This window comes from Rhodnius prolixus, unplaced genomic scaffold (assembly GCF_049639745.1).
Source record: "Rhodnius prolixus isolate KJV_2025 unplaced genomic scaffold, Rpr scaffold_6, whole genome shotgun sequence".
In the NCBI taxonomy this organism is placed as follows: Eukaryota; Metazoa; Arthropoda; class Insecta; order Hemiptera; family Reduviidae; genus Rhodnius; species Rhodnius prolixus.
Window position 1 is genome coordinate 11,923,882 of NW_027411634.1, and position 13,784 is coordinate 11,937,665.

Consider the following 13,784-nt stretch of genomic DNA (forward strand, 5'->3'; position numbering starts at 1 on the left):
TTTCAATGATCTTAGGTATTTCTGTGGCTGTAGCAGCCTGTCAGTCTCAATAATGCCCTCGATAATCCCAGCGCCCAGGTACCCAAAAAACACTGGCTTGACACTTCTGCGTAGAGTGTATATGTACTGGAATAATGTACAAATCTTAGTATTGAGGTCTCAGACCGACCAATGAATTCTTAGAGACTGCGTTAAAGTACTTCGTTAAAGCGTTAATCTCTACTGCTCTTCCAATGTACTTACAGTAAAACTGAAATAAAAATGTCGTTCCTTGTTTAAGAAAAACGTCTTGTACTTGCTACAGCTTCAAATATTTACGAAGTAATGATGTTTATACTCGTACAAATAAAATAAATCAATGTTATTAACGACAAACAAATGGCAGTAATGAACAAGACAAAAAATAAATTAGGAATAAATAAACTAGGCAAATAAGTTTGTACAAGTTTATTGCAGGCGGAGGAAATAAATAAATAACATGGGATTAAGTAAAAGGGAAAAAAGAATTCATTAGGTAACGAAGTAATTCAAGAATTAAATTACCAGGCGTAGTGGGCACCGAATCCGTCGAAAGCGAGATGAGATACAGCTGGAGCAGCAGAGTAGGCAACTCCTACAAGACCAGCATGACCTACTGGGGCAACAGCTGGGGCATAAGCCTTGGCTACAACTGGAGCAGCATGAGCATAACTGGCATAAGCTGGTGCAGCATGAGCATAACTGGCATAAGCTGGTGCAGCGTATGCTACTGGAGCATGAGCAACGGTGGCCAGTCCAGGATTGGATACACGTACATCGGATTTCCTGACACTGGAGAATGGGGTATCAACAGTCTTGCTGTAGGTGGATACTTGTCCCAAGTTGCCGAAGCTCCTGTAGACGTTGGAGGATTGTGAAGTGACGGCAGCGGGTACAGCATGTCCATAGGCTACTGGAGCTGCAGCATATGTGGTGGCAACAGCTGGGACTCCGAGCAATCCTCCAGCGTTAGCGTAGGCCAAGACGGCGGCGAAAACTACGAACTAAAGAATAAGAAAAGAAATCTATTAAGTTTGTCATTGAATTTATCCAAGTACTATACAAATCTTGTTAACAACTCCTTGGTTTCAATATTTCGGCGACTCCTAATAGCTAAATAATTTTTAAGAAGAGTTAAAATTCAGCTACCATAGATTGATGTTCATTTTTGAGAAAACGCAAAAAGAAAAATAAAACATTGCCACATCAGTTTGAAGTATTTCGAAAAATGTTTTAGATGGATCGCATGAAAGTACATGGACGAGGATGTGTACCTACTTATTAATTTTCTTTTTTTTTTTTGTCATATTTTATAGGTTTATCACTTGATTTTCTTTGTCGGTGGGCCTTAAAACATGTCTTTCCTGAGTAAACACAAGTTTGGAAATTGGAAACCAAATTGTGAAAAACTTACCACAAATAAAAATAAATGAATAAATATTTACTTTAAAGTTTACATTATTTCAAGAGGGGAATGTAAGGAAGCTCAATTCAATCTAATTATAAAATATTTAGTTAATTAGCAGTGTAATCAAGCAATTGTAGTTTCAGTAGTTCAATGTTTCAGTTCTGCAAAAAGATTTCTCGCCCCAACAAAACGTTTTCACTTACAAATTAGACCCCACTGAAAAACCGTTTTCACTAACACATATCTACTGAGATTTAATATTCAATGGTTACATTAGGAACACTGAACGCCTTACCTTGTACATGTTTGAGATAGGTGTTGTTTTGCGTTGGTACACAAATGATATCTGCCAGCCGTCTTACACGGCTTTATATACTCTGGAATATTTCGTAATATCGAATTCCCGGGCTAGGTCAAGGCATAAAGATTTTTTTTTTTTAAATATTTTTATGAAATATTCTTGACATTATTACTATTATTGTATTACAAACATGAAGTTACAGTTCATTATTAATATAGACCTTATTTTTTAAACTTGACAATCATTTTCTTTACTGAAGTTCTTGGATAATTTTCTTACAAATCTTTTTTTTGTACCAAATGTTTATTTTCTCTTACTTCTCTGAATTGAAGATTGATATTTCACTCAATTATAGCATTCATGGTTCACTTTAACTAAACAAAATTTAATGGAATCCTTCACATTGGTTAGCGAGATATTACAGTTCATTTGGTGCATTGTAAACTCCTGTAAATTTCAGTATCGTTTATTACCACTGTTATTCTGTCGGTAACGTTGTTCTTTCTCTCAATTATATACAGGGTGACCAGAGTTAAATTTTGAAATCGGTTAGGTTTTTCAAAAGTTATGGTAATTTAAAATATGAAAAACAAATTTCAGTTTATTGTCAAAATTACGTTATTTTTTTTCAAAGAATCTGTTCAAACTGGGCACAATCAACGGATAGGCAAGCCAAAACTCTGGACTCCCAAGCTTTGCTTGTAGCAGCACTTATGGTGGCGAAGTCAAGGTCTAGGCAGACTAGAGTTATTCGACGTTCAGGTTGTTTTTTCTAAAAACGTTTGGTGTGGATTTTTAGGAAATCAACCAATCGGCCCATACTCCTACGAAGAGAACTTAACTGGTGCAAGGTATCTAACTTTTTTTGAAGAGACATTTTGCCAGTTCTACTTGGAGATGTTCCTCTACAACGTCGGCTAGGTATTTTTAACAAGATGGTTGCCCGGCACATAATGCGAGAGTTGTTTGAGGTTAACTGGACAGAAATTTCCATGAAAAGTGCTTAGGGACTCATTGTCCAATCCAGTGGCCACCTCGATCTCTGAACTTAACCCGAATGGACTATTTTTTTTGTGGGGATATCTAAAAAATAAAGTGTAAAGTAACCTTAATCCCATGGCTTCAGTCGATGATCTGAAACGTCGAATAACTCTAGCCTGCCTAAATCTTGACTTCGCCACCATAAGTGCTGCTACAAGCAAAGCGTGGAAGTCCAGAGTTTTGGCTTGCCTATCTGTTGATTGTGCCCAGTTTGAACAGATTCTTTAAAAAAAAATAAAGTAATTTTGACAATAAACTGAAATTTGGTTTTTCATATTTTAAATTACCATAACTTTTGAAAAACCTAACCGATTTCAAAAATTTGTTTGTATTTTTTTTAGAAGCTCAAATACTATAAAAATATGCAAAAAAAAATATAACATTCCTTTTGAAAAAACAAAGTTGGATGCTGTATCTCGAGATACAGAGGTTTAAAAAAATGGGTCACTCTCTGAAAATAAGCTAGACTAAAAATGATTTAATACGTGTTTTTTATTTTTTCGAAATTTCCCGCCGTTAAAAAAAAAGTGGTTGGAGCATATAACTCTGGTCACCCTGTACATGAGCGAAAAGACTAGAATTTTATACCGTAAAAACCAATCATTAATTATTTACCACTTTGTTTGAGAATAATTTTAGTAAAACAATTAAATAGTGCAAATCCATTAATGTGAAATAAATTAGAAGGTAATAAATTAGGAGAGAATTTAGAAAGAAAAACTTATGTGAGTATTCCATCAAGTCTCCACTGTTCATTGTCGTTTTATTTTTATTTTATTTTGTTGTTAATGGACTTGTTCTACAAGACCAATACTACAATGTCAACTGTCTTGTTTGAGAACAGGTTCCAATAATTTTACTTCATTTTAAAACAAAACGCCACTAAAAAAAAGTTTAAACTGTAAAAAAATAATAAATAATCCACATTCATTGAAAGTAGTTAACATATTTCCGTTTTCCTACTTTCATTATACTTGATTTCTTGTAAATAAATAAACTCAGCCTCTCAGTCTTAATTTCTTACCACTCTGATAAAATTCAATTAAAAATGAAAGACTGTTCTAATTAACACTTATTGCAATCAGCAACATCAGCAATCTTTATTTATTTAACCAAAATGACTGAGCCACCAATATTTTCGAATTAACTGTCTGTTCGTTTTGCTGTCATACATAAACCTCAATTAATCGAATCTCTTGCAAGATAGCGATTATAATGCTAGACAGTGGCAGCCTTAATCACATTTTGAAACTATAATTCCAAATTAAGAACAGTGCCAATTTTATATAAAATGGTAAGAGTGAATAATTTTATAATTTAAACATTCTGTGGTAATTTAGTATAAAAATAGGATTCGACCATCTTCTTGCTGGCTTGAGATATTTCAAAATTTATTTCAATATTTTTTAAAACTTTCCTCATGAAATTACTTTCAACAACTTCCAAAACCAAAATCTTCTGCTACAACATGTAATGAATATATTCTTTACGACTTGCATACCAATATTAATATTATTCCACATTTTAATTATAAGTAAAAGATAATTTATAAATTACTTGCAAATTTTGCCTTAAATGTCAAACTTATTTTTCCAATTTAGATAATTTAGCTTACAATGGGTTTCACTTTTTTGCAATGTAATTTTCAATTAAATTAGAGAAACAAAAAAATACATATAATCTGTGATTGGGTCTAATGATTATGCATTACACGCCTACACTACATGTTGTCTTACCTATTTCATAATCATTTTGACACAGGTACATGTTAGGTGTGTGAGGTCTTACCTTACTTTTAAAGCTTGTATTCTATTTTCGTGTGCCGCTAGTTATCAGTTCATTGATTTTTTAGTTGCAACAAAAATACTCAAAGAAGTAGAATTATATTATAGCTAAAGGGCAAACTAATCAAAATACTATAGCATAAAAATTTCTCGTGCAAGGTTTTGTCTTATTTGAATTCCCTTTTTTGAATTTCTTATTTCCTTCGAATCCTTTAAAGTTACACTTTTATTTATTACTTGTTGACTTAATCCCATAATGATTCCATTACTATCTAAGATCTCTGTACCAAAAACTTACAGTATAAAAAGTTAAGTATAAGGATAGATTAACCGCTAAAAGGTACACAAATAAGCAAGTACCTAACATTTCATTAATTAAATGAACAGATTAAAAAGAATAAAAGGTTATAAAAACGTTATGAGGCTCAAAAATTCCAAAACTTATTTAAAAAATGCTACACTAATACATCAATAATTTTGTTTTATTTATTTATTAAATAAAAATCGCCTGATCAAGTTTATTCTTCGATTAAAGTAATTATTGATTATGATTAATTTAAACTTCTGTAGCTTATTAACTATTATAACTAAAACATTGCAATTTATGCCAGTTATAGAGCTCACTTTTCTCTATAATTGGATAGAGAATTCATTACAATCTGAACTATACGACAAGAGATACAAAGTTTGAAATTTGAACGAATTTGAATTCATCCAAAATTTAACCTTCTATATCTTATTACGTACGAGTATTATCACCAAACCATTGCAGTTTTTACCAGTAGTACTAACTTTTCTCTACAATTGGGTAAACAATTTAATAATATTTGTACAATATAAATAGCGAATTAGAAGAGAAATTAAACTTCAAATATGTACTAAACTTCAATAAGGTGTTAGAGCGCTTTTTGACAACCAACCCTTATACAACTGTCCTACTGGAGAGTTTTAATAATTTTTTTCAGTTTGTGTTATTTACTTTAAAATAGAAGCAAAATTTTTAGGTGAATCTACAAATTTTTGGTAAAACAAACACCAATATTTTCCTGTAGAAATGACCAATAAATTACATTGAGTCAACATTCTCTCTAAATCTCAGTCTTCTTGAAAAGACAACGTTTGTGAGGAATAAACGTGTCTTCTGAACAGGCACTCAGACTGAATAAAAGTATACAAAGAACAAAAATAGATAACAATAACGTTTATTAGACTGCAGTTCGCGCTCATAAACTTTTGAAGAAAAAAGTAGGGAATATATTTTTTAAAATAATCTCAAGATGTTGAGGTAATAATTATGGATACAACGCTATTGTTGTTATCATAGAATGTATAAAAGTTGGAAGTGTTCGTACCTTACTTATTGCATGTTCTTGTGAATGTTTGATGTATAACTTATACATTTGAGAAATTTCAAGTTGAAATAATGCCAATTAAAATCGTACGGTTTCAGAAACTGGAAATTAGTAAAATCTATTCCACATATATTTATTCATTTGTTTACTAGGCGTTATAGAAAATAGGGATGTGGTATAAATAAGTAACAAAAAAAATTATATTGAATGGTAAAATTTTACTTACTGATTTATTGGTATGATACAAGTTTTCTTAAAAAGAGATCGACTAGGAAAATATATAGTAAACATGTAAATTTTGCGAGGTCAGTATTTTCTTACATATTATATTGTTTTTAAAACACAAAAACATTCAAGTTTATGTATGGAGGAAAAGACTATCAATTGATGCAGTATTTTTTGTTTAATAAACGGCGGTAATAAAACAGATTCATAAATAAAAAAGAAACTGAAGTAGGCAAGTAAGTTTGAACAAGTTTATTACAGACTGAGGAAATAAATAAATTAAGTAAAAGGGGAAAAAGAATGCATTAGGTAACGAAGTAATTCAAGAATTAAATTACCAGGCGTAGTGGGCACCGAATCCGTCGAAAGCGAGATGAGATACAGCTGGGGCAGCAGAATAGGCAACTCCTACAAGACCAGCGTGACCTACTGGGGCAACAGCTGGGGCATAAGCCTTGGCTACAACTGGAGCAGCATGAGCATAACTGGCATAAGCTGGTGCAGCGTATGCTACTGGAGCATGAGCAACGGTAGCCAAGCCAGGGTTGGATACACGTACATCGGATTTCCTGACACTGGAGAATGGAGTGTCAACAGTCTTGGTGTAGGTGGATACTTGTCCCAAATTGCCGAAGCTCCTGTAGACGTTGGAGGATTGTGAGGTGACGGCAGCGGGTACAGCATGTCCGTAAGCTACTGGAGCTGCGGCATATGTGGTGGCAACAGCTGGGACTCCGAGCAAACCTCCAGCGTTAGCGTAGGCCAAGACGGCGGCAAGAACTAAGAACTGATTAAAAAAAAAGGAAAGAAAACGGAATGAGGCACAGGAATGTTTTGTCTAGTTGTGGAAATATTTCTAATAATCAAACCATCTTACCTTGTACATATTGTTAGCGGTTACTAGTAATACTGATGTAAAACACGAGTTAGGGCAACTATTTAATGCCCTTTTATATGTAGGTGAACATGCATTACTCCCTCCAAGTTGGCCTTGGTGCAACCCCAAATTTTATACTTCAATTCTCCCCTCTTTTTGAATACTAAGTGCAGGTTTTCCAATTTCTTTTATACTTGTAGTTATCACTTGGTCCCTGGGCTTACCACTCTTTTTTTTGTGATTCTGTCTTCAAACATTTCAAAAAACTTTATTGAAAAAATATTGACTAAAACTATAGAAAAAGAATTTGGAGTGATTCAAAAGTTAAAATGTAGTGAGGTTAAATATTAAATATTTTTTAATAATATCCCTAACATCCCTAAAGTATACACAATTCATAATGTACTATGCTAAGTGGATATTTCTGGTTTCAAAGTTGAAATTCAAAAATTCAAAGTTGAAAATCTGCAGTTTGTACTAGTAGAGTAAAAAAAAAGAAGAATTCTCTCCGGTTTTTAAAATTTAAACATATTTAAAGAACAGTACAATAATTAACAATTTATTAATGATAATAAGATGCCATCTATGTAAAAGAGAAACAAATGTATAAGTAAAGTTAAAGAAGTAAATCTAGATACCTACTAGCAACAAAAGTAATTGCTTAGCAAAACTAAGTTATTCTTCTAAAAATATTAGTATTCAAAAGTAATAAATCCCACTCTGGATGTAATTTGTTTACAGTTTGTTGCATTGTAGGATTTAAAAAGCATTTATCTCTGACGTGTCTGAACGTTAAGTTAACTTGAGTAAGTCTGCTCAATTTTATTAGCTTAAAAACAAATAATTCAATCATTGTTGAATCTCTTAGTATCAAGAGGTTGCAATGTCATGATTCTTCATAATATCACACGGTGCATCATGATAGTTACCACTATTTTTTTTCTACCAATTTAGACGAAGAAATCATCGTTACAACTTCGAGCTTGTCAACTAAATTTGATAGATAAGGAGACCATATTAAAGAAACATATAACACAATCTTATTCAGAAGACAGAAAAATTTAAGAATGAATCAGTTTCTTCCTAGTCCACTAATGATGAACTGCAGATCTAAGTATTTTATTTAATCAGTAATAAAGTATATTTTATAAGTATCTTTTTTTTACTGTTCCTTATGATAGCATGTCTGCTAACTTTTCACCGTAGTCTGGCCAAATAGCTTATTTAGAGGGTAAGGAGTTTTAGGCCCTTCAGAAATGCGCCCCTGATCTTTTTTCAGGCCCTTCGTTACATTCAAATAACAAATTAGGTAGGCCATTGAAGAAGTCCTTTGTAATGTTAATTTATAAAGTGATCAAAATGGGGTAAATTTGAATTTATTAAATTTTGTACAATGAAGTTAACACCCAGCTTGTCATATCTTACTGTTAAACTGATTCTTTTCTTATAACTCTAATGACTAAAAATATTTTTATATTACCTATATATCGCCCCCCAAAACTAGTAAATTAGGTTAATTAATCTCATAGGTTAAGTAATGCAGAATTTGGCACTTCACCAACAAGGAATTCGCTCATGTAAAATTTATGTCTAGTAGAATGTATGCCAATAAGTGAGTTCCATTATTAAGATGAAATGTAATGAAAAAAATAGCAACAAAACACTTTTATTGTCCATATTAAAGAGCAAAATTTTATTTCTTACTTAACCGTGCTTAGATAAAGAAAATATTGCGGTAATGTTAGATTTTCGAAATTGAGTTGAACGATAAACGATAAAATATTTTCACGAGTTGCAACAAAAAATTATTAACTCCGAACGGAAGACTTTCAGTAAACTTTTAGGTAATTAATAATTTGCCCAATATTGCTTTTAACTTCATAGATGATCTATTTTTTTAATAAGTGGGTTAAATGTGCGAAGTAAGGAAAAGAAAGAAGAACGATTTTAAGTTGAACCTTTCACATTATTAAAAAAAAAGATCATGAAATTCTTTTCACGTGGCATCATCAGTTTTTTTGGGGTGAGTTTCTTTTTACGTTTAGATTTTTTTTGTATACTACGTTGAGCTATTGTTCTGAAATATAAACAAGTCTTCGTTCACGATTTCTTAGCAACAGATATGTTTGTATTTTATCTATTCTTCCATAATTATATAAGTGACGATATTATGAATGAGATTTTATTTATATCAGTGATATTTTACTTTCATTTAGTTTATAATTATTCACCAAGAAGGAGTTGGCCTAAGCGTACAACGCTAATCCGAAGTACAAAATTTCGGTAAGCTTAGAACTGGCCATAATCTTTAAGACAGTTCTAGCTGTAATTCCCTTGTGCTACAGTGATTGTAAGTGAAGGATGATCAGTTCAAGAGCGGTAATTTTCTCAGATATCCAGGAGTCTCTACTGTTTGTCAAGTTCTAAGAAGTTAATTACACAAATTTAAAAATAATCGCTAGTTTAGTTTTATTCATTAATATTTCCAAGATGCTTTTATGAGGACCCAAAACATACTCTCCTTTTGAGCTGCTAAGTTGGACAAATACGCACATTAAACACGTGTTACTTCAGGGTAAATAATAGTTATAGAATTTTAGATAACAAAATGAGAATTTACATAATTGATTTTATCCGTTCCTAGCACGCATGTTTTTTTGGGGATCCCTGACCGGGATTAATCAGTTTGATGTAGCTAATTGAACTTCTGGATATATAGTATATATTATATAAAATGCTGAGTGTAATATCCATATGTTAAGTTTTATATTAAGTGTTATATTGTTGTTTGTTAATGTAATATTAATCTGTTAATATCTTTAGTTTACAAGAGGTGTATCCATTAACCTTCATTAAGAAGAGGCCTCAGTCTTACCGGTTGATTTGAGCTAATTAATTAAAGCTTTATTATTTGTTAAAAACTTTAAATTTTTGCATAGTTCAATAAACGGCTTATTTATTTATTTTTAATTGAACTTCACTTGTTTCCGTGTCATATTTACACTTGCAGACACTTACTAAATAAAGCTAACTACATTTTCGGCAACAAGTGAGTTCAGGATTTGGAATGTTAAAAATAATAATAAGCTTCCTAAGTTATGTCATCGATAAGGATTAAGAACTCAATTGGTCCAGTAAATGGGGGAAATTGGCCTGAATTTCTTCATCCTTGGCTAATACCCTTGGTATACCGCTAGAGGCGCTGTATCACTTTCTTCTACCTTGGAACCAGATAATAAAAGTGGATTATTATTATTTTTTATTTATTTATTTTTTGAAGTGTTGAAGTAATTTATCTAATTCAATGTTATAGCTTTAAATTCGTAAGTAAATTTCTTCTTTGGAATATAACTTGGATGTTGTATTTTTAAAAATATGTCTTGAAGTAATTTGAAGGAAAGAAAATTTCCTTGATTATGCGATTCAGGAGAGGAGTTCAAATTGAGAATAATAGAATTTGAGAGTGAAAAGAAACAAAAATTAATCATTTTGAATGACTTACTGAAATTAGTTCATTGTTTTTGGACAATTTTATTGGGTCATTATAAAAGAAAGTAACAAATGAATATTCACATCAAGGTGATGTGTTCAGAATCAGGAGTGAATTGTTTTCAACGACACTTCCAAAATTACTGGATTGGAGAGTGTCTTTTCTACATGGGTATTTCAGCTCCAATCGGCCTCATTAATAGGCTTTATGGTTTTGTTACAAAAAAAAAAAAAATTAGAGTAGGTGATGCAAGCGTAGAAAGTGAGCTTTGTCAGAACATTCAGCACTTCTGAAAGAGCTATTATCTCCACCAACTCCAGAATACTCGTATGGTAAGCAGACTCCCGAAGCAGTCGAAACATAAGTCAAGCTGTACATCGAGCAGAAGTTTACAAAAATCTTCTTAAACACTCCAGTGATTTTGCTTCATTAAACCTTTTATTTCTTCTTATTACTTGTTAACTTAAAACTATAATTTTCATTGACGATCACAATGATATTTGCCCATACAGAGTAATAATTTTGTACAATTAAATGGCTTATTTTAAAATTAACATCAAAATCTGTGAATTAGTACAAGGCCCCACCTAAACATAGGCCCTAGATACAATAACAGATTGATGTAAAGTCACAAATTGAAATTTTATACATTTAAGCCTAAATTAAAAGTAAGAGTAAAAGCTTTAGAATCAAATATTATGAATGTAAATACAATGTAACTATTTTTTAAATTTTTGTTTGTAATACCCACGTTTCTGTCAATTTGAAAGAATCGTGACTCGGATATTGTTAATAAATAAATGTTCGTGAATAGTCTTATTTTTGTTAAGGTTATTGTACGCATATATTTAACGCGTTAATATGAACATATACTACAGTTATATTTTGTAATGTCACCCACCCATTCAAAGCATGTTTAAATAAGACTTAAGAATATATCTGTTAAATGTTATCAGTACCATAGGTGATTTGTTTTTCTTCTTTCATCTTTATGCATAAAAAGATCATGATAACTAGACTGATTAGTTGATTAAAATTAGGTTGATTTGAAAAATCAGTGGTATTTTAACTTTTCTGCACTTAATGTTAATAATATTTAAGTTTTATTATAAAAAAAAGAATCACCTTAAATTCTTAAATACATAAAAAGCTTCTATGTAATCCAAGGGAAAACCTTCAGAGAGCTTAGAATACACTCAGGCCTGAGACAAGGGGACCAGATTCCAGATATTACCGTCATTGTTTAACATAGTGTTAGAGGCTATTATAAGGAGGTTGTTGACCAATTTTAGTGGCAATCTTTATAACAGAATGGTGCAAATAATAGCTTACGCCGATGATATTGCAATACTGGCAAGGCCGCAGCAGGAGCTAAAATTCAGCTTTTCTAGAGCTGGATGTGGCTGCTAAAGAATTTTGGTTAGAGGTAAAAAACAAAAAAAACCAAGCTTATGGTTAATACAAGGAGAAGAAGAATATTCCGGAACCTACGGGTGGTGGAGCACTCTTTTGAAGGCGTGAAAGAATTTACAAACTTAGGGTCTATTTTAAACCTCTAACAACAGTGTCTGGGATGATATACAGGGTGAACCAGTAAGTATTGTCCATAGGCCTACTGTGTGTAGTACATCTAAAGTGGAGTTCAATGACGTATTGGCCAACTTCATATTTTCCTCTGTTCTTCAGTGACGTCACTTTAAAGTTTTTTTTCTAAAATCATTACTTTTTTCCAATAAAAATGTTATTACTCAGCAAAGTTTTAGTCCGAATTCGATTTTGATGACACGGTTAGAAAGACAGATAAATTTTCTAAAAATTGATACCATTTTGAAGCATAAGTTATTCTTCAAACAGCCTCAATCTTCTACCGGATGCTGGAAAAATAATAGTAATCGAAATTTTCAAGAAAACTCATTCGGCCCTTACGTGATCATTATCAGATCTAGGTACTGGCACTTTTTATAAAAGTTTGCTTGTTTAATGGGCTTTCAAACGGTATATCATTTTCCAGGATTCCTTTTATGTTCGTATGAGAAATTACGTTTGTTTTACAAGAAAACGTGTTCACGAGCACTCAACAAAGTAATGATTTTAGAAAAAAACTTTAAAGTGCCGTCACTCAAGAACAGAGGAAAATATGAAGTTGGTCAATACGTCATTGAACTCCACTTTAGATGTACTACACACAGTAGGCCTATGGACAATACTTACTGGTTCACCCTGTATATAAGAAAAATCGCAGCTGGTAATGGATGTCCCTAAAAGTAAATGCTTGTACCGAGCAATAAATAGAAGAATCTACCAGACGACAGTGCGGTCAACTGTTACCTACGGTTCGGTAGCTTGGGCATTAACCAAAGCGGACGAACCAAGGTTGTGCAGGTGGGAAATGAAAGTATTAAGAAGGATTTTTGTACCTGCAAAGGACGTAAGATGGCTGTAAAGTAAGGACGAATCGAGAAGTCGTTGAACTGTTTGGTGAGCCAGATACAGCTGCCCACTATAAAGTCTGGTAGACTGCGATGGCTGGGACATTTGCACCGAATGGAGAAGATGAGAGGTCCCAGGAAAGCTCTTCATGGACACTCTGGTGGAAAAAGTCCGAGGGGTAGGCCTCGACTAGGATGGTTGAACGATGTGCAGGACGATTTGGAACGTCGGTAAGAGACAGAGATAGGTAGAGAGCTGTAGTGGCTGAGGCTCGGGTCCTTCATGGGCCTTTATAGTCCTAGAGTAAGTAAGTACACAAAACTTCTATTATATAAATTACATAAACTAATTATCTATTGTCTATAAGTATATAACAAAACATAAGTGAAATAAAATTTTTTTTTTTTGGTTAAAAAGTTTTCAAGGCTCATTACTCGCCCAAATGTTTATACTCAGCCTTGTCTCGAGTTGCCAGGAACTAATTTTCTCCAGCAATTTCCAGACAGAACTATCTTTGCGGACTTTTTTAGTAGGATACTACTTCAATATTCTTCTAGTCCACAAATCATCCATCTTGGCAATGTTTCCCGCTCACTTCCATTTGAGTCTTTTTAATTATAACTAAACATAATGTCTGTGTACCAAAAGTTGTTCGGTATAAGTATAGACATCACTGTTACAATATGGGAAAAGTGACGCCCAACTCAGCCAAAAAGTTCACAGTTGTGTACAAAAAATCTGAGTCAGACATAATAACATTGCCCTCCATATTTAGAATATTTTCAATGTACATTTTAGGCTTAAAATTGTAAAGAAAATAATTATTTAAAATAATAGTAATAAAATAATCAACTCACG

General features: G+C 32.4%; 1 protein-coding gene across 1 annotated transcript; it reads right to left on the reverse strand.

The window, feature by feature from the left end:
- Positions 1 to 432: 432 nt before the first annotated feature.
- Positions 433 to 7,160, reverse strand: LOC141460358 (uncharacterized). The gene is made up of 5 exons (XM_074140278.1): positions 7,007 to 7,160; positions 6,468 to 6,916; positions 3,314 to 3,323; positions 1,722 to 1,772; positions 433 to 1,022 (listed from the first exon to the last, which is right to left on the reverse strand). The coding sequence occupies exons 1-5, from the start codon at positions 7,013 to 7,015 to the stop codon at positions 540 to 542; spliced, it is 1,002 nt and encodes a 333-aa protein (XP_073996379.1). The 5' UTR covers positions 7,016 to 7,160; the 3' UTR covers positions 433 to 539.
- Between the last annotated feature and the right edge of the window lie 6,624 nt (positions 7,161 to 13,784).

Coding starts and splice junctions, on each gene's coding strand:
- LOC141460358 (XM_074140278.1), bottom strand. Junction 1,023..1,721: donor CTATCTCAAACATGTACAAG/GTAAGGCGTTCA, acceptor CTTATTCTTTAG/TTCGTAGTTTTCGCCGCCGT.